Raw genomic sequence first — 27,345 nt, forward strand, 5'->3', positions numbered from 1 at the left:
TTTTATAAATAGTTTTGTTTTTGTTGCTATTTATTTATTGTTATGCTATCTCTTCCTTCTACAAAAATAAATAAACAATATTACAATATATTTAAAAATAGAGGAGAGGTTAAAAATTTAAAAAGTTATTAAAAAATAGAATATTTAACGAAATATTTATTTATTTTTGTACAAAAATCAATTAATTTCCCAAAACTTTTAAAAACCAAAAAATTGCGGGTGGAGAAAACGATTCCCACCCAGTTCGGAGCTATGAAAATTTCCCGCCATTTTCCTGTCTTCTTCCTAAACCTCTCCTTCCTCGATCTCCGAGTCCAACTCTCAATTGCTTTCTGAAGCGAACAAAATCCTTGTAGAGCTATCGACCGTGTAGAGCAATGGGGATTCAGGGGCTGTTGCCGCTTCTGAAATCAATAATGTTGCCGATCCATATCAAGGATTTGGAGGGTTCTTCTGTGGCCATCGATACCTATTCTTGGCTCCATAAAGGGGCTTTCTGCTGCAGCAAAGAGCTCTGCAATGGTCTTCCCACCTCCAAGTATCTCCATTCTCCTTTCTTTCTTCTGGATTTCAGTTTCCCTTTTTCTATTGGGTCAAAAATATTGTATTGTTTACTTTACCTGCATCTATTCCCGATATCTCGGATACCCAGTTGGTGAAATTGCTCCGGTAGCTTTCCTATTAGCTTAATATTTGACATACTCATATTTTTTATGTTGGTTGTGACTATTTCTCTATATTCCATTCGTTCTTATAGGCACGTTGATTATTGTATGCATAGAATCAATTTACTTCGGCACTATGGAGTGAAACCTGTTCTTGTCTTTGATGGAGGTCTTCTTCCAATGAAGAGTGAGCAAGAAATCAAACGTGCGAGGTAGGATAAGCATCAAATCACCTACTGTTTCACTTTCCTTTTTTTTTTTTTATTGAGATCAACGATGTTTGGTTATTTCCCTACATTTTTCTTTATTGGTAGCCATTGTTTTTATTTTCAAAGTTGAGCTTATTGTAAACCATAAAACATCAATATCTGAAGACTGAAGGGGATATTAAAGTTTTTCAATCCCCGTAAAACCTATTTCTTCTTCTTTTTTTTTTTTTTTTTTGTATGAGTTACATATCTTCTTATTTTTGTGTTTTTTCACTTTCACTTTCATATGAATCGTTTCCACACTTTTAAAGTCATGCATTTCTAAAGAAACTCATTTTTCACCACAGGACGAGAAAAGAAAATCTTGCTCGTGCAACAGAACATGAGATGAATGGAAATTCTGCTGCTGCCTATGAGTGTTATCAGAAGGCTGTTGATATAACGCCATCGATCGCCCATGAACTAATTCAAGTAATAGCTTTTTCATAACTGTTAGTTACTTTATCTGAGGTTTTATGAACTATACTTATCACTGTGCTCAAGAATGTTATTTGACCATGAACTCATTCCCAAGGTGTTAAAACGAGAGAATGTATCGTATGTTGTGGCACCTTATGAGGCAGATGCTCAGATGACCTTTTTGGCCATCAGCAATCAGGTTGATGCTGTTCTTACCGAGGATTCTGATCTAATACCGTTTGGCTGTCCAAGGGTAAGCAAAGACAACACTTTGATATTCTTGGTTCTAATCTGCTTTTATACTTTATTTTTGGAGAATTCTAACTGCTTTTTGCTGGTCTGCTCCTGCCCATATCAGATTATCTTTAAAATGGACAAATTTGGACAAGGAGTTGAGTTTCGATATGACATGTTACAAAAGAACAAGGACTTGAATCTTTCTGGATTTACCAAACAGATGATTCTTGAGATGTGCATTTTGAGTGGTTGTGATTATTTGCCGTCATTGCCAGGAATGGGACTTAAAAGGGCCCATGCACTTGTCAAAAAATTTTTAAGTTATGAAAAGGTGAGTTTCAATATTTAATTTAATGCAGTTTATTATTATTGTTTTATTGTATTTCAAAATAGTGTTTTGGCTCTTTGAAAACAAGCTGAGTTTTATTGGTCTTAATTTCATGTAGTAAATATTGACTTGTATAACTTTATCTAGGTGATTAGACACTTAAGGTACAGCACAGTTTCAGTTCCTCACCTGTATGAAGAATCATTCAAGAAAGCGATATTGACTTTTCAGCATCAACGGGTTTACGACCCTATCACTGAAGATATCGTACATCTATCTCAAATATCCGACCATATAGAAGATGACTTGGATTTCTTGGGCCCATATCCTTTTTGTTGGAGCTCATTCCATTTTTCTGTATACTGTTATAGTATGTTCTTTAAATCACCAGAAGCAGTAACTTAACATATTATACATCGATACCGCAACATATAGCTAAAGGTATAGCAGAAGGTGATATCGATCCGTGTACGAATTTACCATTCCAGGTACATCATATATCTATTATCTTCTCCAGTGGCAATATTGGCTTTGAGTTTTGTGACATTAATAGACACATTTTGCAGAGTTTCCTTGTTCGAAATACTGCATGTAACAATTTCTAAACTTGAGGAGTTTGTGTTGTAAATGTTACTCAATTAATAAAGGAATTGGATTTGATGAGCTAGTTAAGAGGCATTAGGCCCACTGAGTGGAGTTAACAAGCTTGGGGTTAAGTATAAATATGATTTGGGTTTGGGGTTTACAGTTGCAAGATTGTAGATTAAGAAAGTAAGATGGGTTACTTCCTAAATATGAAAGTAGAGATCAATGAGAAGTTCCTTGGTAAATGCAAAAAGTACGAAGTAAAGAGAAGATGAGGTTACTCAATAAATGTGCAATATATTATTCAAAATGAGTTGTTTACAACTGGTCACCAACTTATAGTGTTGGTGGGCCAAATGGCTTCTTTGTTTACCAATAATAGGATGTCCTTTTTTAGGCATTTTAGCCATATGGTTTTCAAATGCTAGATGTCCAAAGAATCTACAGTATTTTCTGTGGTATAAATAATGCAACTACAGAATTAAACAGAAGCGGGAATAATATTGGTGCTTTAAGTGAGTTATATTTATGTTTTTAATCCGATGTTTCGTAGCTAAAAAAGTCCATTTTCCTCTTTTAAGTTTGTCAGTTTGAGGGGCACTTGTGAATAAGATTTGGTAATTAATAAGTTTTTGTATGTTGTAATGCTTATAGTTCTTTTCTTTCTTTACGCGAACAGGAGCAGGATACAAACACCGAAGTCGTGCATGAAAGACCTTACAAATTAAAAGAATTTAATGCTGGAAGTATAAAGAAAAAGTTGGATTTACCTGTACAGAAGAATGTCCTTACGAAATACTTTTGTATCCGGGGAATCCTGTCTTATTATTCTTTATTGCATTTGCTTAACTCTAGCTTCAAATGTTTTGTTTCGTTTAATAGGCAGAGGTAACAAATAATAATCATATATGGGTGATATTAGGTAACATTTTGTTTTATTTTTACACTGTATTTAGGTTATGCACCTCATATTCATATGTTTAAAGTTTTCATGAAGGCACTCCTTTTCAGACAGCATTCACAAATGCTATCATTGACCAAATGAATGCCACTAATTTTTAGTTCAAACATTTAGAAAGAAAAATATACGGTCGTAGATTCCAACTACTTGAAGTGCTGAAGTATTTTTGTGGTAGAATCAAGGGTTTATGTTCAAAACATATATATCTGGTTGTGAGGACTGGAAGTGCAGATACTTGCTCTTAATGATTAAGCGACTAAAGAAAATGCCAATTAACTCTAAGTGAGACTGGGGTTGTCAAGTATTTCTTAACACTAAAAAAGGTTTTGCTTCTCTCGAGGCGAAGAGAAAATTTAGGGCGCCGAAACAATCAGCTAATCAACCAAGCTTCAGGGATGACTTCTCAATTAGTGCCGAAGAGCCTGTTGGTCCTGAAGATAGTTGCCCTCCAGCTTCTATCCATCAATGTGAAAATGTAGAGGGCTTTCTATCTACTTATCCTGTAAGAAACTGACTTTGGTTCTGGAAATTATCGTGTGAAGAAGCATGCTGGTAGTTGAAACCATCTTGATCCTTTCTTTTTTTGAATTGATCAGGTAAGAAATGATAATGCAGATGGATTTCCTCTTTCTGACTCTTGCAACCGGAGTAAGGGTATGTATCCTCAATTCTGAATAACCATTTTTCACTTTCTAATTATGTACTAATTGTTTTTCATGAATGAAGATATGGTCAATAATAAGACGAGAGAAGCGGAGCATATTTTGCTACAGCAACACACCCAATCAATACATAAGCCTTGTGCAACTCTGCATAAGAAACCCGATTGTGAGAAGTTTCCTGATACAGCTGGAGAAAAAGTGAGGAAAGACAACAAAAGGGTCATTGTAAGGAGTTCTTACTTCAAGCATAAGCCAGAAAGCAATGATGAACATGAAAAAAACCAAAAACTTTCTGAGCAGAAAAATGCAGCTGTAGCTATGCATGAGATAACCACTCCCGAGGTTACCTCTTTTATTAGCAATTCTTGTGACAGTACAATTAATAAAAGGAAAGCCTCTCCAAATGAAAGCATTCAAATGGTATGTCCTTTTATGCTACTCTTTTATTAAAGATTGGCCTGCATACTAATCGTTGATATCTTCTCAGGACAATGTGAAAACTAAGCATTTGTGCAAGGATACATTGCAGCCCGATTGTGGTAAGTGTTTAGGAAAAGTTTATTGCACACAATCGAGAACTTTGGGGACTGGGTTGAAAACTGAAATGTTTCGTTTGAGCTGATATAATTATGCCCTTAGAGTTGTGAAATCCTTCCAGACCACTTTTATGTTTTTCTTTTAATATATATTTTGTTCCTCCTTGAGTTTGAGTTAGTTTTCTTATAAATTAGATGAAACAGTACCGGAGACAATAACTGAAGAAGCGAAATTTGGATCCAACATTTCTCATTTAAGTCATTACTCAGACATAGCAGAGAAATCAATGGAACGATTTGTTTCAGTAATATCATCGTTTCGATTCTCTTCGGGGTCTCGAGCAAGTGGTCTTCGAGCCCCTTTGAGAGATGTTCAGAACAGCAAAACCAATAGGTAAAACATACACCCTATCTTGAGATCATGGATATTTTCTTTGTTCTAGACTCATCATCTTGGACTTGTTTTCCAATCCCATTGAAGGTCTACTGCTGCAATGGACTTCAGCCAATTTGCTTACGTACCAAATAAGCACAGGGATCCCTTGCCATTCCGAAAAGGAAGACGATGACCGGTATTTAAGCAGATCCTTTTGATTGCCTGACAAGACATGGGACCTCTATTGTAGATAAACCACTCCATTTTATTTTTATTTGAATGTGAGTATCTACATTATCATTTGTTCTTGCAACTCATTGTTATTCCTAGACTGATGTTTGATTTGATTCTAGAGCCAACAGGAGTTCATAAACGGTTCATCTTTGACAGTTTTGCGCGTATCGGCTATGTTGCAACCTGTTGCTTTTCAATTGCTTCAACTTTCATCTGTGAGTCTAAATGTTGCCTAATCAAATAGTATTCTTGAAATATCAGTTATAGAAATAAATTTACTCTCACTATTGCTTCAGATCCTTTCTTTGCTTTATTGATTACTTCTTTTTTTGGGTACAAATGTTCCATCAATAACAGCACATGTAATCAATTGGGGTTGTGATATATGGCAAGTGAAACAGAAATTTCTATATGCAACTTTTTAATCTTGCTGCTTAAGAAAAGGAAAACAATAAATGTGAAACCTTATTACATGCAAATTTGTTAAACCAACAAGCAACTCTCTCCCCATGGCTAAACATTGCTTTAATTCCTCTTATATTTTGTTTTGAGTGAAAGCAACACTTACCATTTCCAAAAAGAACCATTTTAGTTTTTTTGGGGGATTGATTTGAATTTTTCTCAAGTTTGTGACTTAATAGTAAAATACCACTTCTGTCTTCATGTGAAAATTTGGTACGTTGTCTGTTCTGTAATTTGCAATTTTCTATTTCTGGTATAATGCTTACAAGAGGGTTTGATTATGAATTTGTTAAGGTCTATTTTTATTTTTATTTTTTAAATTAAGCTTGTAAGTTTTACTTTCACCCATGACTTCCTCCTTTAGTTATGTTAGTCTTTTTCTACGTACGTAAGCTTATAAATTTTACTTTGCACCAATAAATCCAACTCTCTTTTCCTTCATTTCAAGCTTCATAATCTTATTTCCGTTCCACTCTCGGTTCTTTATTTGAAAATAGTTATTCAATTTTGTATTAATACCCTTATATACAAATAAAAAAGAAAAAGAAGTTAAAAAATTATCTCACAATTAACTCAACGAGGGAAAACATCCTTTTGGTGTTGGTGAACCTTTTTAGTGATGGTTTCACTAGTCAAAAAGCTTATTCTTTATAGGATATGATTGAACTAAAAAAATTTAAACAAAATGGAAAATGAAAACGTCGTTCATTTCTTACAAGGAGTTTTTTTTTTTTTTTTTTTTTTTGGACATTTTAAAAACTAGTAAAATATTGCTCATTTGAAAATTTTATAGATTTTTGTAAATATTGTGTCAATTCATGACAATTTCTCTTTTAAAAAAATGTTATTTTATTTTAATGTGAGAAGGATGCCACGTCATTAATCTATATTTGCTACTTTCCAATAAAACGGAACTCAACAAAACGTCAAACGCTTTGTCACGAAACCAAACTCTCATTTTCTTTTAATTTTTCATCTTTTCCCATGCAACCAATAAAATAATATTATTTATTACATCCCTTTGATTCTTCAATGGCTCCGATCATTCCACGTCACCATTCATTTTATCCTATTGGGACCCACCCGCAAAAAGCCCCCTTCTTCGGATAAAACTTCAAATTTTAGCTTCTTCTCATGATTATTGATTGACCAAATTGAAAGCTCTCCCTTTGTAATATTTAAACCCTAATACTATGGATTCATACGAAGTATGAAAAGGTTTTGATGCAACACTATGGGATTGACATAGACAAGAAAATGCAAATATTTCATAATTTACATTTCATCGATAAAAAAAATTAAATATTTGAACGATCAAATCAACAAACTTAAAAAATGATCGAATGGAATAAAATGGAAAAAAAGAAGAGAGAATAAGTAAATAAGTATGGCGTAGAAGAGTCCAAATTCTAAATGATTAAAAACGAGATGGGGTAGGAAACAAGATTCTCTAATGAGAAAAAAGATCGAAAAAAATTAAATGATCGCGAACGATCAAAATCTCTTATACAATTTTGTTGAGTTGTAATTTGAGTTTGAGAGTATATTTCTCAATGTAATAATCTCGTTATCGAAATTATGAAAATCTATTATCTTTTTAGATTATTACAACGTAATCAACGGTCGTGATTCAATCCAAGCTCGAACATTACTTCCTCCATTTAAATATATCCTCAAGTCTCCAATAAATAAAAAAAAGTCGTAAATTTAAATTTTCAACCTCCAAAAAGAAAAACCAATTTGAGAATATATTTCATTCCAACCACCCTTTACTAATTGTTTGTCATACAACTAAAAGATGCTTAAGTTAAGTTTGACATTAAAAAAACATTTGACTTTTATTCTCAAAACTTCTAAACATTTTCACATTTAAAATCTTATCCACACCAAAACATTACACCTATTTTAACTATCACATTGAGTAATGATTATAATATTTGGTAAACAAATTTAATAATAATTAAAAAAAACAATAAAAACTAGAATAAACATAATAAATTAAAAGAAACAAATAATTAATAATTAAAGGGAGAGTCTAAAGTTAATGTTTAAAATAGGCGTAATGAAGAAGTAATCTATGTTTAGGACACAAAGCCAAAAATCAAAACTTCACACCCTCTAATTAACCTTCACTAATTTAATTTAATTTAATTTAATAATCCCTCCTCGGCTCAAAATTTCATTAATTCATCTTTTGTTTTTTCTTATAACATAAAAAAAAAAAAAATACAATTTCAGTTTTGATAATTATTTGGTAAAATTCAAATTCAAATCCCCAAATTATAATTAAATTTCATTGAAGAAGAAGCTTTTTCGCCTTCCTCTTTAATTTGAGGGAAAAAAAAGAGATCGGAAATGATCGTCCGATCGCGGCCGTCGTTCGTTTTTCGTTGCGATTGATTACGTTTCTAAGAATCCAGTCATCCGAAGAATCGAATTCCTTACTCGGCTCAAATCTCGTCCCTTCAGCGTCCGTCCATTGCCGGTACAAACGGAGAACGCCATTTTTCTGGCAACTCGTCGCTCCGTTACTAAGTGCGGTGGAATTATTTCCTCTTCGTCCATGTCGTCGTCTTCCTCCGCCGTCCTGTGGAAGCTTCTTTCCGGAATTCTTACCGGAAGCGACCTGGCGATTTCCTTCTTCGAGAGGCGGACGCAGCCGTCGCGCATGGTTGTTCGGTGATGATACTTAGTTCGCGGTGGCGCAAGGATTATTCCACGGCGGGAGTTGAAATTGAAGAAATCGTCGTCGTCACGGCGGAGGTAACGGGTGTGATCGCGAAGATCGGAGAAAATAACTTCGGATTCTTGAAATTCTTCGGCCATTGGAGAATGGAGTGAAGAGGATTAATGGAAGAGTATTAAAAGAATGGGGAAGATGAAGGGCCACGTATTTATAGAGGGAATTGGAAGAGACTCGACTCGGCTCTATGTCGTACTCCGCACACCTTTTCTTTCTTCTTCCTCTTTTTTCCCTTATAAAAATGATCATGACGTCACTTTTTAGTTTACTGGGCCCACATTTCCAATACTTAAATTTATTTATTGCAAATTACTCTAAACTATCAAAGGGAAATTATAAAAATAATAAATATTCCTCGTAGATGTCCATTAAATTCTAGTCCGTGTTTATTCATCAATAGAATTTAAAATTTTGGATTATGTTGTTAATATTTTAGTTTATTTTATTATATTTAAAAATATCTTAACTATCAATTTATACTCTAAACGAATGATTATATCCATTTAAATTTCAAATCAATAATTGTATTAATTTAAACATTTAACTTTTCTAATCGTAACAATTTAAACTTTAAACTCATGATTGTATCAAATTAAATCCTATAGTTTATGATTATAAATTGATACAATTATTATTCAAGGTTTAAATTTATATAACTTTATAATCTATCGTTACAAATTGATATCTATTCTAGTTTTTTAGTTCGGGTAAAAGTGAGAGATTTGAATCACTAGAACATTTTAGTTCTCCCTATACATTGATACAACTAAATTTTTCTTTTCGAAATATTTATTTTGTTGAGAAGTAATTGAAATATATTATTGAAACAAAAATATATGTTATTGAATGATGTATCAATTAAAATTTATTAGTGAGTTACTTAGTTACAGTATCCTATTTTGGTTCCATACCTGAGTTCTTATACTAACCATGGTCTAATTTGAACCTTTGTACTTTGATTCTTTTTTAAATTAAGACACTTAAAAATTAATTTAAAATGGCCTAAATTAATTCGAATCTAAACAAAAATATAAATGGTTATACGTAGAAAAATTAGGGGTTAAATTAGTTTAACTATTAGTTAACAATTTCAATTAATACAAGGAATATGAAAATAATAAATGGGTATTATTATTATTATTATTAGTATTTATTGTGTTAATTTTGATTAGGCATTACAATTGTGAAGGGTCTCCGTTACTTGTGGGCCACGGAGTTGCAAGCTGTTGGCTTGCAAAACTAAGTCATTGACTTCACATAAATTTGCCCTCCACCTGTCCTTTTTTAATTCTTACCTTTTTAATATTTGGGTGTTTCTTTTTTTCTTTTTATTTTACTTACTTTCTTTAAAATACAATTTTGGTTGATAATGACTTTTTTGTTCTCTAAATTTTGGTAACTAATAATTTAGTTATTGTATTTTAAAATTTGTAAAGTTAAGTCTAGACAAAATTTATTGAAATTTATGTCAATTTTACTATTCTATGATGTAAACGTTGTATTTTATAAAATTATCGAACCTCTAATTACTTTATCGATTTATTTATGAGAGAAATCTTGTTAAAATTTTACACTAATTTATAGAATAGAGACTAAATTATTACAAATTTGAAGTTTAATGACTAAATTATTAAATGTTAAAGTTTAGGGACTAAATTGTTATAAATTTGAAAGTTCAAGTACTAAATTGTTACATATTAAAGTTTAGGACTATGTTGTTACTTCTATTAAAGTTTAAGAACTAAAATTGATTTCTAACCTATAATTTTTTAGTTTTTATCCGTGAGTTGGGATCAAGTTAAACATATAGGGGTGTTGTGATTCATGAATTCACAACCTAATGAGTTGATAATAATAGGTAAAAATGAACGTTTTTTTAGTAGTAAGATCTACAAATTTCTTAAACCAAACAAGAATTGAAGTTGACGAATTCTTACCTCTCAACTTCTACTTCCAATCTCCTCATACCAAACATAACGTACCCCTCAAAGTTATGTTATATACCACCCGCCAGTACACTTGTTGAAAGCTATATCATTAATTCATAAAAGGAAAAAAAACTACAAAGATCAAAGTGAATGTTATGAATCTAAACATAAAAATTTCAAAGATGTAAAAAGAAAAAAACTCAAATTTGAAATTGTGTATATATTGAAACCAAATATGATTTAACCAATAAATTTGATGTAGTATTGAATATATGAAAGAGGTAAATTGGTGTTCACAAAAGTGTGAGGATGAAATTAAAGTTTTATTGTATATTTGGTTGTCTTTAAGTTTACTTCCTTTTATGGTTTCATCACAAGGTTGAACCATGAAATGAATGAAGAGAGAATTTAGGGAGTGAGAAAACATAAACCACATATATTCCTATACTATAAATTTCTATAACAAATCATCACATCAAACAAATTTACGCGTGACTTACATTTATTACTTTTCTTTTTCAATTTAGTAAAAATATACTTTTAATACAAAATTATTATAAATAACAAACTTACAAAAATATTTACAAAATATATATAAAAAAATAGATTATATTATCATCTTAATATAATTTAATTCTTTTATATTTTTTTTTGTAAATATTCTTATTTTTTTATATTTTAAAATATCCCTTATTTATTTTATTTTTAAATTGAAAATACGTACCTTCCGAAAAAATGAAACTATTTATAAACTATAGTAAAATAGTTAAATTCTCTAGCGTTGATTTGAGTTTTTTCTTTATATTTTTTTGTTATATTTTGTAAATAGTTTTTTATATTATTATTTAAGACAAAGTTTTCATTTTTTTTTTAATTATAAGAAATTTAGTTGGATGTTAAAATGTATGCACTAACGTGACAAATCAAATTGTAGATGAGTTTACTTTTTTAATAATATATATTTTTTATTCCATTCTTAAACATTTTTATATATTATAGTTTTTTTCTTCATTTTATTACATACGTTTAAAGTAGATTTGGATAAAAACAAACCCAAAGTTTAAAATAAGAAACTTGACTTCTATTAATAAATTTTGGTTACACTATAATCCATGTGTTTTTAATGAATGAAATTACACTAAAATATTAAGAAGCTAATCGGAATACAAATACCAATGATAATAAAAGGAAATATCAATTTATATCACAATTAATTTAAACTTTGAACCTTTATGTATGTATCAATTTAAACCTTCAACTTTCATAAGTATATTTATATAAACTATAATTAAGAGTTTAATGTAAACATTTATACAAGTTTATGGTATAAATCAATACATTTGTAAGAGTTTAAGTTTTAAATTGATATAACTCTTAAACTTTAAGGTTTAAATTGATATAATTATTAGTTTAGGATTTATAGACACAATTAAAAGAAATGTATTTAATTTTTTAAACGCTTCCTTTAAAACCGTCGCAATTTTGCTTGGCGAATGGGAATTTCTTTTTGGCCACGGAAAAGAGGAAACAGTACATTTCTTTTTTCCTTTTTACATTATTTTAGGAATAGGATAGAAATTTAATTTGAATAGGAAGAAATTTAATTAATTTCCCTTTCAAAAGAAAAAAAAAAAAAAGAAAACAATTTGATTTCTTAATAGAAATAGATAATGGACCAAGAATCATTCATTCCTGTTTTCATTTTATTTTGTTATTTTACTAATTTAATCTCATTAGACAAAATAGATTAATGGGTATAATTTATCCATTAACAATAAAGAGATATATGGTTTGAATGTTTTTAAAAATCGTAGCTTTGAGCTTTTGGTACAAGAAAAATAATTATAAAGCAATAAGCGGTGTACGTTTTCTTAATTATCAAATGAAACACACCTTAAAATTTTTCTAAGAACCAATAATTATCTTTTGAATAGAAAATGAGTCGAGAGAAAACCAATTAAACACTTTCTAGGAGTTGAAAAAATGTATTATAAAAGCTTAGCAGACTAAAAAACTTATAATTTAATATTTATCTTGGTGATAAAAAGAGAGTAATTAAAGAATAATAATAATAATAGTAATTGAATAATCATAAATTTTCAGACCTGATTTTGGAAGAAAAGACAATAATAGAAAAAGTGTTGGAATTAAAATGATTGATTCATTTTGATTTACTTGTATCTAACGATTGCGGCTGAAGAACCCACCGCGTCGTCGGAGTTACAATAGCGACGCCGGAGCTGGTCCCACCGGATTTTTCTTTTCCCATTTCTTTGGATCAACATGCTGTCGCTGTAGAATATGACAGCCCTCTAATGCTTTGCCACGTGGTCTCTTTTCACTCTCAGGATCAACCGCCAAGCATTTAACTTTTGGTTGATTCTTTCCTACGAAACCATGTCCATAATTGGCAACATATTGGATTTGACATATTCTCTCCAGAAAAAAAAAAAAAACCCACACGTTTCTTAGTTTCAATATTTGAAAATGCTCCTTTGTAAAATGTAAATTTCAAACTAATTATACATATAAGATTAGAATAGTAATGTGGTTTGTTTATTTCCTCGAAGATAATGACAATTATCGATTAACAATTGGTTTACGATCTATTCATTGTGAGTTAACCACCAATCGACATTTAGATCATACGATTTGATTATTTTGGAAACTTTTTTGTGCTTTTTTATTACAAGAATGATGCATGTGAAAATCTCAATAATTTAGTCGAAATCCTCCTTTCCTTGGTTAAATAATGAGCGACACTTAATTTTTATCTTCTAATTTGTTAATGAGTTCAACTATCAAATGTTGGATACCACAACAAATTTTAGTCCTTGTTTGATTGCCAGAATTTCACGAGTAATGTAGGTCAAATTGACTTGGTAGAGGTAGACACACTCCTATAATTCCTCTGTTGGAGTCTCTAATGATCACACCAAAGCAATACCAATATCATTTATTTATTTAATTTCAATTAAAGTTGAATGTTTAATTAAAAATATTCTATACCATTCTTTTTAATTTGATACAAACGTGAAACTTTTAAAACTAAATTTGTAATTCAACGTAAAAAGATATATGTGTGTATATATAAATATATATATCTTTTAACCTCCTACCATTAGTAGTGTGCATTACAGTCAAAATTGAACATATGTGTTAAAAATGTTCACGTTTGTTTTTGGATTATTTGTGGTATATAATATTCTATTGATAGAGAATATAATCTTTTGAATTTTATTTAGACAAAGAGACATCATCTAATCTTAGAATTAATAATATGTTTGGTATTTTCATTTATTATGATGTAATTGTTGGTATGTGACACATGGTCAATTTTAAATTTATATAAAATGTTTAAAGATGCGTGTAATTATGTGAGCAGTTTAATGCAAAAATTCTAACATATAAAAAGAGTTGAGCCTTTACGTAATAATTAGTGTGTAATGCTTGTTACGTACACTCTGATACGTGTCAAAATAAAAGCTTAAACCTATAGTCTCGAGTCATTGAAAATCGCTAGAATTCTTCTATTCTCTAATTAAGTACATACAGATCTCACACGGTGCAGAAAGCTTCATTTTTTTTTTATTTAATTGCTTTTAAACTTTATTAAAAGTGGATTAAGAGATTGGATATAATATGTGTAAAATAATTCCAGGTGGATTAAGAAAGAGAGGGGGTGCATGATGAAGGGATGTGTTTGGATGTTAAGATGAATCCCCAATTAAACCTTTCTAAAATTCTTTGGATAAGTTTTAAAGTTTCACGTCTTTCAAAAGCTATTTCTTTTCTTTCCTTTTTTTAAGAAAGTGATAGCCTGTTGCTTTCGGTATTAAAGTTGCTAAATCTAAACTTAATTATTATTCTTACCATATATATTTTTATAAAATAACCCACCAAATTTTGATCCAAAAAAAAAAAAACAGGATTATTTGCAAAACAAAAACAAAATGACTTCGATGCTTGAGTTAGTAAAAGAATTATAGAGAAGAGAAGAAGTCCAAAACTTTTATAAGTATAAAATGTGTTTACGGAAATTTTGAGAATCCTTGCTAGGGGAATTACTCCAAATCTATTTTTCTAATGATTTTTGTTGTCTTTAATTATTGACTTTATGTATATTTGTTTCCAACGATTTATGATTTCTTATTGTAATTTTTTAACCCCTAGGTATATGTTGAGAGCTGCATGCCCAAGATGAAGCCCAAGCCCAAGTTAAAACTCAAGACAATGAGAAATATTGGGAAGTTAATGCTTCGAGTGTTGAGGCAGTAGTTATACCGATGGAGCTTCATATCATTCCCATCACACCAACGGGTCCTTTGGTTGTAGGGACTTCTGCGATGAGAATTGGAACAGATGCATCCACTTTCCATGTGTTTATTTCAAGAACTACACATGCATTAATGATATGTTTATGAAAGCTTGAGGTTTAATTTGATGTAAGTGTTAGTTTAAGTTTTAGATTGATGGAAACAAAAGTTGTGAAGAATAATAATGTGTGACAGATCATGCATGGTTAGTCATTGACACAAAGCTTCAATATTTAAAATCCAAAAGAGCAACTTGTGGTGATGAGAAAGTACACACATATATATATATATATATATGTTTTTGTAACAAACCACATATATGTTTTCTCACCCAATTTTGAACATTTGGTAGACAAAGAACGTGCGTGCATGGGCGAGCCATTTATTATGTTCATTAATTTAAGTGGATAACCAACCTAGTGACTTAAAGACTTCCATTATATTTTGTTTTGTTTTTGTTTGATTTTAATGAATGCCTTATTCATACATCAATGCAGCAGAGATTTAGTAGCCCATGTCCCCTTTAGTTTTTGGTAAAACACATCTCTCAATTAATCGTAAGGTAAAGACATTCATTTTTGTATAGTCTCAATTAAAATCTTAACATGATTCTTTTTTATATCTGAAAATATATGACTTTGACTTTAATATTTTTGTCATAAATTTTTCTTTATTGAGACGATACAATCTCTATATTTTGTATCTTGAAAAAAACTCTCTTCTAAGTTTTCCTATCTTTTTGTTTGCAGGAGTACTTATCTTGACTTCAAACCTTCTTCAACGAGTACAATAGGTTGGATGTGAGTGTATTAACATTTGGAAGGAACAACGCTTACAAATCAAACCAAAATCATGTCCAACCTTGGTTTTGACACTTAAGTTTATTCTCAAGACAATTAGTTTTCCACAACACAACAACCAATTCTCTCTAGGATTTTTTAAACAAATTTCGATAGATTCATTTAGTGTAGCACCAAAGTTTAAGGTAAACCAATTATAAAACCTTATTGATGCCAAAATTATGGTATCAATCGTGAATTTTGTAATTTTTGCGAGGGAATAAAAAACAATATGTCGGCAGTATAAAAGAAATTCATATCAATGTGATGTTCGACCGCCAATACTCCAAGATTAAGTCAGTGATCGTGTAGAGATAACTAGAAAGCATGGAAGTCAGCAAATATTTTAACATACCTTAAATGAGCCCTCTCACTTCTATAAAAATAGGTTGTATAAAGATTATTTAGTAATTAACTTGACGAGCCGTTAATCCATCATTATTAATCGAGGTAAATTATAAGATTTATTTTACTACTAACCCAAGCATGTGCAAGAAGCACAACACTAGTACTTATTTATTTAAAAATAAACACAACACTAGTAAGCTATTAGATATAAAATTAAAATTTTAGAACTTTTTTTTTTAAGGAATTAAGTATAACACTCAAAAATAAAAATTTGAAGTATAAATGGGAGTAATATATAACTAAACAATCACAAAATCAAATATATCGTCAATATGAGCATACTCAAATCAAAGATTGATGGCCCCCCAAATCTATCATCACATTTGATGGGATCTATCATCATCTTCAATTCCATTCCATTCATGATTTACACTGCTCCTTACTTTCTCAATGAAATTCTTAGCTTCTTCAATCAGCAACCAAGTTTCCGGCAGTTCAGAGATGACATAAAATCCATGAATCGCCTTCGGATATTCCACCAACTCCACTTCTTTTCCGGCCTTCTTCAACCACTCGTAATACTTCCTATCCCAATCTCGCAACTGATCTGATCCTCCCACGATCACAAGCGTCGCCGGAAATTTCACCGCCGAAATGTTTACGCCGTCCTCTCCAAACACGTGCGCCGCCCCATGGTTTCGGTTCGCTCCATCAGGCAAAAACGCTTTCCAGTACCAATCCGCCCGCTCCAAATTCAAAGTCGGCGATCGTCCGAATCGGATTTCTGATTCTGTCCGCTCCTCTCCACCGAAGAACGGTTGAATCGCAATTAAACCTCTGATCTTCACCTTCTTGAAGTTATAATCGCTAGATCTGACAACGACATGGTGCGCTATGTTTCCGCCGGCACTATCTCCAGCGATAAAACAGCGGCCGAAATCAGATTTCTTCGGAAACGCACTAGAATCCAAATCGTCGATGAACTTCAAAGCGTCGAATCCGTCTTCGTACTGAGAAGGATATCGGTGCTCGGGAGAGAGGCGGTAATTGACAGATACAACGATGGCTTGGAGTTCGCGAGCGAGTTTGCGACAGAGAGTATCGAAGGAGAGGAAATCAGGGGAAAAGAAGACGAATCCGCCGCCGTGAAAGTAGATGAGGAGGGGGATGGAGAGGTCGTGGGGAGTGGAGGAAGGGACAAAGAGGCGGAACCAGAGGTTGCGAGAGGGATCGATGACGGTGTCGCAAGTGAAAACGCCGTCGCGAGGGGAGGAGGAGGAGACTTTGGACTCGAAGAGGGAGATGAGAGAGCGATTGACGGTCATGTTGGGGCGGAGACATTTGTGGGAGACGAAGGAGAGGAGAGGGAGGATGAGGCGGTATTTTAATGGAAGTTTTTGGGGATTTTGTAGTGGGGGATGGTCGTCGGCCATGGCAGCTCTGCGGCGGAGTATGAAGCTAGCGATGGAGAGTTGTATTATAGACTGATTGAATGGCCCAAATTTTAAAGACCAAACATTAGAGGTCCTTTTTCTTAGGAAACTATTCAATTCCAAACTTTACCTATGTTTGATAATTATTTAAACCCCATTTTTACTTAGGTTTAGAGATTAAATTGGATCGGTGTGTTTTATCCTCAAATCAATAATTTTTCAGGTAGAATTAATTCATTCTATTTCATGGAGTGTTTGTTTTCGTCTCGAAAATTTATTTAAGGTTGTAAAATTAATCATTAAAGATTGAAATTGGTTCAAAATTTTAGTATTCGAAAATTAAGAGTTAACATATACAATGAGTTTTTCATTCAAATTCGATAAGCTTTCATTTGAGTTTCTAATATGTTATTATTAGATTTTTATTCATGTTTTCAAAATCAAGTTAAATTTTATTTTCTAAAACTCGTTTTTGTTCTTAGAATTTGAGTAAAAAAGTCAAGTGTTCTCCTCTCAATAAATTAAAAAAAAAAACAGATATAAATTTTTAAAACATAAAAATATTATCAAACCAAATCTAAAATATTTAAGTTGAAAATTAAGATCAGAAATAACCTTATAAATATATATTTGAAGTTTAGAAGAGGTGATAATGGGTAGAGATTAATAAACTTAATGGTTTTAAAAATGTGGTTAAATCCCACCATCTGGTAAGTGGTAAGAGGACATTTTTATATTGGTATCAAAATTTGAGTGAAATGCTAACATTATTTTCTTAAAAGAAATGATTATGATAGTAAGTACTGGAGTGGTTGGTGGGGGAAGCATTTTAAAGTTGCTAATAATAAAGACACTCCTTCAAAGTGCTTTTAAACCAAAATTTACTTAGTGGACATTTTAAAAAATGTGTACTAGGAGAAGTGTTTTGGGTAATGATTTTGATCTCATAAAAGGTATGTCCATAAACAACAATATCATAAATCATACTCTCTTATGTTCAATATCATAATTAATAGAAGCATCTACGCTATATATTAAAAGCACATCCAAATTTGCCCATTTGATTAAATCCAAATTAACTCTCTACTGATTAAAATCACATTTTTAAAATCAATGTTTGTAAATTTAAGCTTAAAACTTAAAAAGGTAAGATTGTAGCATTTGGTAAATAAATACCAAAATATCTAAACTAATAACTAAAATAGACCTATTATTAATTATTATTATTATTATTATTATTTGTATGATTTATAATTTAAATAATAGTTTAGAAATTAGAATGACATATTTTGTTTAGTCTATTTCTTTTCATGAATATCAAGCAGAATATTTTCATTTAGAAAAGATAAAAAGACAATCTTTTTTTTTTGTGAAAATTTTAAATGTAGCAAACTAAATTGAAATATTTATAACATATAACAAATTTTGAATTCTATTTAATTCAAATTATGAAATAAACTGATAAACTTTTATTGCTGACTATTGATATAATTGATCGAAGGATATTAGTTTCTATCATCAATATAATTTAATTTAAAATTTTGCTATATTTTTTAAATATTTTGTAAAATTTGACATTTTTTAACGTAAATTTGTCAAATTTGTAAAGTGCTGCTATATTTTGATTTTGTTAAATTTGTCAAACTCCTAAAAAAATTTCAATATGCATTTTCTCCATGGTTATGGCTTCCTTCTTCTTCCAAGTTCCTCCTTTTCATATTTTTTTTTACATTGATAAGCTCATGTTCTAGCAATTTCCTAAGAAAGAAGCTTGAATTCCTATATGTTTGCAAATTTCTCCCTTTTCTCGATTCTTTGTTTTTTTTTTTTTTTTTTTTTTGTCCCATGAGGAAGACGGACAATCCATCTTGGGATTCATTCCTGATATTCATCCATTTAGTGTTCATCTGTTATTGATTTTTATTATTGGGCGGATGAATAGGATATGATTGTTAATAATAAAAAGCTCTCAAATTGAATCTGGGTTTGTGTAGAAAAAAGATGAAGGTTTCGAAATTTGTATTTATCTGGGGTTGTGTTCTTCAGTTACATCTAATTGAATGGTATTTTTATATCAAAGGGAAATGAAAGGAAAAGAAGATGTCAACTTATTGCTTGCTATTCTCACTAAAATACACTGAATTTGACACCATGGAGAATTCATCCTATGATTGATTCTAAAAAACCACAAATTTGTTCATCTAAAACTCAAATTTGACACTCTGAACATTCTGACAACTCCTTCACAAGTGTGACAACATCATCCGATGATCCAATAAGATATCTGGCATTGGATCTTTTCCGCCCCACAGCACAGGAGAAGTAATTGTCGCCCTTGAGATCGAGAACAGATGAACCCTCGTGCAGCGACAATCGATCCTGAACTACAGGCCTCCAAAACACTGCACTCCCATGGCTATTTGCTTTTCTTTCTAAAATGGAAAGGGAGCGTTGTTTCTTGAGACGTGCTGACCTGCTTGGTGAGACTACAGTGTTTGGGATCTTTGGCACTGGTACTCCTCCAAAAGGATTGGTGACTGTTGTTCTTGCTACTGCAGCTGGCACTTCGGTAGGAAGGTCGGGTTCGAAAAACGTATAGACATCTTCATCCTGAAACATCACAGGAAAATGTACGAGTATGGAAATAAGAAAAACTAGACAGTTGTTTTTACTTGAGTGATGGATCTTTGATGACTATGTTTGTATATACCTTGGTTAGGAAGTGTCCAACACAGAGAACATAGTCAATAGGCTTGTTTATGCCTTTGTCACGAACTATTTCTCCCAATATTCGATCAATGGCAGCACCCTGTTTTCACAAAATCGTTCAATAGTTAATGATTCGATCTATTTCATCATCATTCCATTTCTTTGTGTTCCTTTTTTCTTCCTCTTTATGTACAAAGCTCATCTGAGATTTCATTTTCTTGATAGCACTATGCAGTCATATCTTAAGAGCAAACCTTGAAATTCTGTTGAAAGTTTAGTTGTCATTTTTAAAATTTTTAACACACCTTTGTAACACCAACTGCTCGAACCTCAACTGAGCGACTGCCTTGGACAACATCAACTGATGCATTTGAGATTGGACCGGTCCATAGATGCTGCAACAAGTCCCTCGCTTGAAGTCTTCCAAACTCAACATCTAGGTCAATACAAGTCAGTTAACTACAAAAATTCTGGTGCAAATTTCATTAGTATGGTAAATGCTACATACCTGCATATTTGTAGTTCCACACCAGTGAAGTTTCACGAAGCTCGAAATGGGATCTGGGAGTTCTTTCAGTAAAATACTCGAACACATGCTAGCATTCACGAGCACATATAAGAAACCAAAAGGATGGTAATGGAAGTAAATTAAAAATAATATAGTATCGTATCATTATTTCTAGTTCATACCTTAACACTCTCAACCCAATCCATATGTAAATTTTCAGGCATTGTCGTCATCCATTCACCCTTTGTAGGACGTAAGAACATCCCGTTTTCTGCTGCCAACCACATGTTGTAGTCACCGAAATTCTGTAATGAAACATATTTTAAGTCCAAACCAAGATACAGAAGGATTAGTAGGCATTAAAGCAGAAGAACAAGTGTACATCGTCTAGGACACTTCTGTCACTCCCACTGAGGACAACCACTGTAGTATTCTTGTCATCGCAAAGCTTCTTCAAGGGCTCTTTTACAGCTGGATTTAATCTAAGATCCATGTCTCTTATTTGGCCATATCTTCTTCCAAGGGCATCAACTGCTTCTGTTAAGGTAGCATTGAAACCCTGGAAAATAAAGTACAGAACAAAAATTAAAGAAAGACCAGTTCAATATGCAGTTTATTGTACATTTGCATTCGTTATAGTTTTGGTGATATAGGGAGTATACCAAAATAACCAATCGATTATGCGATCGAGAATAACAGTTCACTGCTTCTCTAATTGGAAGTAAAGGTGGTATCTGTCTGGTTCTGATCTGAGCTTCAACTATGGTGTCATTGAGTTCGCTACAGCCAAGAGAAGTTCTTAATTTGTATAAAAATTGAGACAAAAAACTTGAAAATCAAACATTGCGAGAGAGTGTCATAAACCATATACCCAGAAACGTGACAAACAGCAAGTGCAGTTTTCTCCTAACAAAATTATTTCTAAGGACAAATTGCAGAAGAAATAAAGTATCAATTGGTTTAGCCAGATTGTCAACCGATTCCTTTCATATAATTTTACATGCTTAGGTTATGTTTCAGAATTTTGCCCATACAAGAGATCCTGTTAGTGAAGGAGCAATTGTGAGGATCTAAACTTCTTTATCATTACTCTCCATATGCTTCTTGTTGCCTAAGTTACGTGAGAATTGTTAAAGAAATATAATTTCATCAAGGTCTCGAACATGATCTCTTTGAACATTGAAGCGAATAGAAAGCTTCCATTAAATAAAATCCTCATTGGCAAGTAAAATTGGAACATGGAAGTTAAAACATGTTAGCTATGGCTTGAAGTTCAACACACAAGAAGCTTATGCAGTTGAGAATTAAGCTAGATGCAAATCAATATCACCAGTGCATATCAATACCTCACAAATGTTGCAGCCCATTCTTGGGATGTGTGAGTTGTAACATGCATAAAATTATGATGGTGACGTCTTTCTCTTTCGTCAGCTGGCATATCCAAAGCATAACCAATTGAAGCAGCAACTTCAGTGATATTCCATGGATTAACTAAAATAGCTCCGGCACCTAATGACTGTGCTGCACCTGCAAACTACAAAAAGATTACGAAGATCGTCATATTACAGCATTGGAAATGGTATCATAAGCTGCTCAGATCCAGCTTAGTCTTTCAAAATCCTAATGAAACTAAAACGTAGAGTACCTCACTTAGAATAAGAACACCTTTCTTGGAAGCTTGGCAGGCAACAAACTCATAGCTCACAAGATTCATTCCATCTCTCAAAGATGTAACTAGTGCCACATCTGCGTAAGAGTTGAAAAAGGATAAAGGTAAAATTAAAGATATACATGAGTCAAAACCTAAACATAGATAATAAAATTCACTGGATTAGCTGAACATAGATAGCCTGCTAATTGCACTACTCATAGGTCAGAGTCAACTGTAAGAAACTTCCCAAGAAATCAGTGAACATGCATGAATAATTCTTGCCATATCATCAATCAATTATCGAGGCATCACTTGCTTCATCACTAGGTCAGTTACATTACATCATGTTTGTTAGGTATCTATGTTGGTACATGAAATAGTTTACTAGTAAAGTTAACCATATGGAATTTGTAGGTAACTATGGCTTGGATGCAAAAGAAGAGGAGGTTGAGAAGAGATGAGAGTTTTTTCTTTCGAGCCTCAGGTTTCTCAATATTCTACTGGCCATGTTTTATTTCTATGCAATTTAGAATTTATTTCTTGGTGCCACGTGGTTCCTATCGAATTTACAAGTAGGCAGGGTACTTAGGAATATATTAGATCTCAAACATGAAAATTACACCAGAGAGAACATTACCGGTGACAGCATATAAAGCACATAATGCATGGAAGTCGAGTGAACGATCCTGTAAATGAAGAAAGCATTTCATAAGTCTTTGTTTGATCCATCATCAAACTAGTAATCGGATCGCTATTTAAAAAATCTAAATTCTAGCATTAAGTTTCAAGGATAGATGTATTCACGTAGCCAGTCATAATTGATGCAAAAAGATTTTACACCATGATTTATGTTAAACGACATAAGAGGATTGTGTAATAGAAAGAGTAGGAGAACCACGATGTCCACATAGTTATAGTCTACCAGAAACAATGTTTTCTGTTGAATTGAATTGAACTTTTTTAAACTAAGGATACCTAATTGAATATGGTACTAAAGAGAATGACAACAGTTTTTCAATTTCAAGAAATGACATTAGTCGAGGTTCTCCAACATGAACATGGATTGCTGATAAATTATATATATATATGTATATGAAAAAAGATCCTCTTCCCTGACTGAATAATAAAGATACGAGTTCTGGGACCAGAAATTAATGCAACTACCTTGAACATTTCAACTTACAACCATGCAAATAGAATCAATTGGGAACACCTACTAGATGATGTATTGGAACTGCACTAAGAGTGCCAAATCTCCCATTAATTCGCCCGACGATCTCATGAACCTGACTCGTTAGCTTTTGATCTGTTACATCAAAGAAGACAAGGTCTTTAAATGCTCCATTCCTCCTTTTTGAGATAACACAGTAATAATGTATTTCAAACTAAAAAGATGAGACAATTTTTCCTTGAAATATCATTTTCGAACTAAAATTCAGAATAGCTTGACAACTCGTACATAATGTATGTTTGAGAAAGAATGATCATACACTCGGGAACATCTGTCCTTGTTGGCACTGCAATTTGCAGCAAAACTACTTTATCACGCCACTTTGGATTTTCTTCAAGAAATTTTTCAAATGCCAAAATCTTTTGGGGTATTCCCTTAATCATATCAAGACGATCAACACCCAGCATTACCTGGTGATGTCAGTTGCATCAGAAGAACTGGGAGAACACAGACTTACCCAAGTAACCTTACCACAAACAATGCATTGATCACTTCCACTAATTTTTCTCATGAATGAAGAGATTTAATACCGAAGACATAGGAAGCAAAGTGAAGTTTAAGAACAAGCTTAACTGAGAACACTTACAAATACAGCAAAAGGCCTAAAGTTCTGCAAACCTTAGTATATAGAGTTCATACAGCAACGGAAGTGATAGGAAAATGGGAATCTTTAGGGCTAGAAGGAAAATAAATTCTTACCTTTCGTCCTGCAAATCTTTCTTGTAGTTCTTTTATGTGATCCTGGACTTGAGGGAGTTTAAGAGCTCGTATGAATCGCTCAGAATCTATTCCAATAGGAAACTGTATTGAAGACCAAAAGAAGAAAATGCAAGATATTATGTTGCAAATGAATTCAGCTTTACTTCTGTTGCAATAATTGAATTTTCTGCACAACGCTACAATGAAGGGGGGAAAAAATAATCAATTGGTCTTACAGCAGCTATGTGAGTGAGTTTTCCTTGATCCTCTACTCCTTCAGGTGTGCCTTCCAATCCAAGAATACGGGTGCAGGCGCTAACAAAATGCCTGGCATAATCATATGTGTGGAAACTGTAGGAGAAATGAAGCGTCAATTTGGCCCACAGCTTGAAATAAGCAACAGTCACAGAGAGAAAAGAATGTTGTGACTAAGCTGATCTTTAAAAAGCAGAATGTGTGACGGAAGAGAATGATAATAAGTTGGAAATCCACATAATAAAGATAATTCGTGCTGAATTATTACAAGATATTAGAGAAATATAAAGAACGGGAAAGAAAAATGCTTCCTCGCAGACCCTTAAGAAGATGGTAGCACATGTGAGATGAGAACTATAAGTTGGAAGTCCACATAATGAAGAAACTCAAATTAATTGTGATAAGATATTAGAGTCGATGAGACAAAGCTATTGGCAATAAAATACAGGCTAAGGTGGTCAATCCTTTCATGAATAGAAAATCCAGCTTTCTTTACAGAATTATGTGCTATAATAAGAATCCATGCACCAGACATCAAAATAATAATCAAATAAATAAGCTTCATCTTTTTTTTTTTTTTCCACTGACACAACATTTAGAGAATGAAAGTTTACTTTGGCTCTTATTTTAAATAAGAAAGAGGTTCCAGTCTTACCGTAGGAGGTTTAATAAGGAAACATTGAAACGTGGCATGCATGTGAAAATATAGCACAACACAAATAAACGGCTTACCCAACTAAATCAGCTGCAAGAACAGATCTCAGCAGCTCTGAACGAGATGGTAGAGTTCTATGTATCTCTGAGGATGGAAATGGGGTGTGAAGGAACCAACCAACTTTCATCGTGCTATTGTGCTCTTTAAGACATTTTGGGAGAAACATCAAGTGATAATCGTGACACCAAACAACATCTCCCTCTTCATAATATTTGTTTACAACATCAGCAAACATTTGGTTTGCCTTCTTATATGCATCAAACTGTGACTGAAAACTTCGTGTTGTTGCAAGACGATCTTCTTGTGGGAGACCAAGATAATGAAATAGAGGCCACAAGATGTTGTTACAGTAGCCATTGTAATACTGATGAACAATCTCCTCATCAAGAAAGACCGGTATGCATTTCTGCAATCAGAAACTTAGTAAGCATGGAAGTTATTTAAATTGTGTGATCATATAGACTTCAAGCAGAATTCAAAAGGTTCACATGTGATGTCAATGTAGCAATATTGATCAAATTTGAGAGAATCAAGAGTCATCATAAAACATACCTTTTCAGCTAATGCTTTCTCTAGGGCTCTTTGTCCTGCTTCATCAGGTACATTTACCCCAGCCCAACCAATCCATCTTGCCTCGAACTCCTTTAGTCCTTAAGAAAGGGAAAAAGACTTTTACCTCAGTTAACATATAAACTTCACAAAATAATGAAGTAAAATTAGACAACAGAATGAAGTAAAAGACATACATTTGCAAGCAACAGATGAAATTGAAACTGAGCGAGGAAAAAATGACGTTACAATCAACCTGATGAAATTAACGATACAATACATACCTAAAAGTGCACTGACTAAACCACCGACGCTAATTTCGAGATGCCATGTCTCCTTCCCTTTTCTAACAGCAGACACAGGCAACCTGTTCGCTACAACAAGAAGACGTTGCTTATAAGTCCTCCCTTCCGGCCTTTGGAATCCATCAAAGCTATCTTTTACCACTGATATCCCTTCTAAGACATCTTCCTCGTTAAACGACCCACAAATATCACCAGCATTTGTGAAGAGATCATAACTATTGACTTCTCCCAGACTGCAAGCATCTCGTGATTCTTGATCATTGAGAGAAGAAGATCTGTTTGATCTCCTGAGCTCTCTTTCCCTAAGAAGCCTCTCTAATCTGGTTCTGGGAGTAGGAGGACTGTTGTTATGATTGTTTGACAGCATTGATTGTTACGCAAGTACTGTAAACATGTAGAAAGAGAAGATAATTTCTTGGATTTCCTTGTCTTTCATCAACAGAATCTTGCAATACAGAAAGAAACAACTAGCAAGGCAATATTTCTCATGGTTATCTTCTACTTTCTCTTGTTTATTTTTTCGAACAACCAAGAACCCTTATGCATACATGCAACAATACCAAATAAATGTGCATAGAACAAGAGAATCGATAATGAAAAGAAAACATTCTAATAGCCAAGCCGAACGTACTTTTCTACTTCAAATTCCAAATCGTTGAAGATTCGATTTACACAAGAGTACACAACTCTCCATACATCAAGCAAAACAGAACAATAGAAATCCAACAATCCCTGGAGCAAAACCTTCGGTACAACTTCAAGAATCAACATACTTACAAAGGTTTAGATTATAATCAGTAATTAGAAGCCACAAAAAACAGAATTTAACAATGCAGTCACCAAAAATGAACAAAACCCATCACAAAACCAAACACACCCACACCCTCAAAACCCCAAGAAAGTAACCAAAAGAAAAAAAAAAAAACATAGTAACCGAAGAGAAACGCGCCCATTACTTAAATCAACAAACGACAAAATAGATAACAAATACAGAGGAAGTAAAAGATGGGAAAAAGAATAAAAGAAAAAACAAGAAAAGGGTAAGTTCTCACCGAGTAAATGAAATGCAGATTGTAGATAAGGATCGTGTCGTGGGTGTGAAGAGAAGAGAGTGAAGAAGAAGAAGAAGAAATGAAAATTGGGGAAATGGGGAGGAAAAATCTGGACAAAATTGAGATTGAGGATGAGGATCAAATGGAAAAAAAAAATGAGTAAAATTGAAATTGTGGGTTTGATTTATTTGTGAAGCAAAGAAAAAAAAAAGGAAAAGAAAAAAAAAGGAAAACTGGAAAGCGATATAATGAAATGAAATGAATGAATGAATTGGAAGGGAAGAAGATTGTATTATGCAGAGGAGCTTTCGGGCATGCAGGTAACACCAATTTATACATTCATCAAATTG

General features: G+C 32.6%; 4 protein-coding genes across 10 annotated transcripts; 1 reads left to right on the plus strand and 3 right to left on the minus strand.

The window, feature by feature from the left end:
• The first annotated feature begins 233 nt into the window (after positions 1-233).
• LOC103487272 (exonuclease 1) lies at positions 234-5,547 on the plus strand. 6 transcript variants are annotated; one of them, XR_007816210.1, is made up of 15 exons: positions 234-538; positions 758-877; positions 1,222-1,345; positions 1,449-1,586; positions 1,692-1,901; positions 2,046-2,220; positions 2,313-2,386; positions 3,163-3,286; positions 3,768-3,946; positions 4,041-4,098; positions 4,171-4,526; positions 4,594-4,645; positions 4,838-5,036; positions 5,124-5,299; positions 5,372-5,547. XR_007816210.1 is itself a non-coding variant. In XM_051080545.1 (14 exons), exons 1-14 carry the CDS (start codon positions 378-380, stop codon positions 5,209-5,211), a joined length of 2,058 nt encoding a protein of 685 aa, XP_050936502.1. In that variant the 5' UTR covers positions 234-377; the 3' UTR covers positions 5,212-5,547. The 6 variants fall into 6 exon arrangements, 1 of the variants encoding a protein (XP_050936502.1); XR_007816211.1 differs by having other exon boundaries at positions 5,381-5,547; XR_007816212.1 differs by having other exon boundaries at positions 5,409-5,547.
• A 2,333-nt stretch (positions 5,548-7,880) lies between these two features.
• LOC103487260 (uncharacterized) lies at positions 7,881-8,586 on the minus strand. Its single transcript, XM_008445528.3, has one exon. It carries the CDS (start codon positions 8,538-8,540, stop codon positions 8,115-8,117), a length of 426 nt encoding a protein of 141 aa, XP_008443750.2. The 5' UTR covers positions 8,541-8,586; the 3' UTR covers positions 7,881-8,114.
• Positions 8,587-16,265: 7,679 nt separating this feature from the next.
• LOC103487251 (probable carboxylesterase 18) lies at positions 16,266-17,213 on the minus strand. The gene has a single exon (XM_008445518.3). The coding sequence runs from the start codon at positions 17,211-17,213 to the stop codon at positions 16,266-16,268; it is 948 nt and encodes a 315-aa protein (XP_008443740.3).
• A 2,093-nt stretch (positions 17,214-19,306) lies between these two features.
• On the minus strand, positions 19,307-27,324 carry LOC103487242 (alpha,alpha-trehalose-phosphate synthase [UDP-forming] 1-like). 2 transcript variants are annotated; one of them, XM_008445507.3, is made up of 18 exons: positions 26,996-27,324; positions 25,923-26,327; positions 25,642-25,739; positions 25,107-25,495; positions 24,356-24,470; positions 24,120-24,221; positions 23,680-23,830; positions 23,407-23,495; positions 22,827-22,875; positions 22,184-22,284; positions 21,885-22,072; positions 21,201-21,318; positions 20,921-21,097; positions 20,721-20,843; positions 20,539-20,626; positions 20,336-20,466; positions 20,032-20,130; positions 19,307-19,931 (listed from the first exon to the last, which is right to left on the minus strand). In XM_008445507.3, the coding sequence occupies exons 2-18, from the start codon at positions 26,308-26,310 to the stop codon at positions 19,530-19,532; spliced, it is 2,808 nt and encodes a 935-aa protein (XP_008443729.1). In that variant the 5' UTR covers positions 26,311-26,327; positions 26,996-27,324; the 3' UTR covers positions 19,307-19,529. The 2 variants fall into 2 exon arrangements, with proteins under 2 accessions (XP_008443729.1, XP_050936503.1); XM_051080546.1 differs by lacking the exon at positions 26,996-27,324 and adding an exon at positions 26,575-26,848.
• Positions 27,325-27,345: the final 21 nt, after the last annotated feature.

The sequence above is a fragment of the Cucumis melo genome, chromosome 12 (genome assembly GCF_025177605.1).
Source record: "Cucumis melo cultivar AY chromosome 12, USDA_Cmelo_AY_1.0, whole genome shotgun sequence".
NCBI lineage: Eukaryota > Viridiplantae > Streptophyta > Magnoliopsida > Cucurbitales > Cucurbitaceae > Cucumis > Cucumis melo.

What these genes read in the sequence shown, in the direction of transcription:
- LOC103487272 (XM_051080545.1), top strand. Translation starts at nt 378, where the DNA reads ATGGGGATTCAGGGGCTGTTGCCGCTTCTGAAATCAATAATGTTGCCG. An exon ending in TACCGTTTGGCTGTCCAAGG is followed by an intron (nt 1,587 to 1,691) that starts GTAAGCAAAGAC and finishes TGCCCATATCAG; the next exon opens with ATTATCTTTAAAATGGACAA. An exon ending in CAGAACAGCAAAACCAATAG is followed by an intron (nt 5,037 to 5,123) that starts GTAAAACATACA and finishes ATCCCATTGAAG; the next exon opens with GTCTACTGCTGCAATGGACT.
- LOC103487260 (XM_008445528.3), bottom strand. Translation starts at nt 8,540, where the DNA reads ATGGCCGAAGAATTTCAAGAATCCGAAGTTATTTTCTCCGATCTTCGC.
- LOC103487251 (XM_008445518.3), bottom strand. Translation starts at nt 17,213, where the DNA reads ATGACCGTCAATCGCTCTCTCATCTCCCTCTTCGAGTCCAAAGTCTCC.
- LOC103487242 (XM_008445507.3), bottom strand. Translation starts at nt 26,310, where the DNA reads ATGCTGTCAAACAATCATAACAACAGTCCTCCTACTCCCAGAACCAGA. An exon ending in AACTCACTCACATAGCTGCT is followed by an intron (nt 24,222 to 24,355) that starts GTAAGACCAATT and finishes TCTTCAATACAG; the next exon opens with TTTCCTATTGGAATAGATTC. An exon ending in GTGTTCTTATTCTAAGTGAG is followed by an intron (nt 22,073 to 22,183) that starts GTACTCTACGTT and finishes ATCTTTTTGTAG; the next exon opens with TTTGCAGGTGCAGCACAGTC.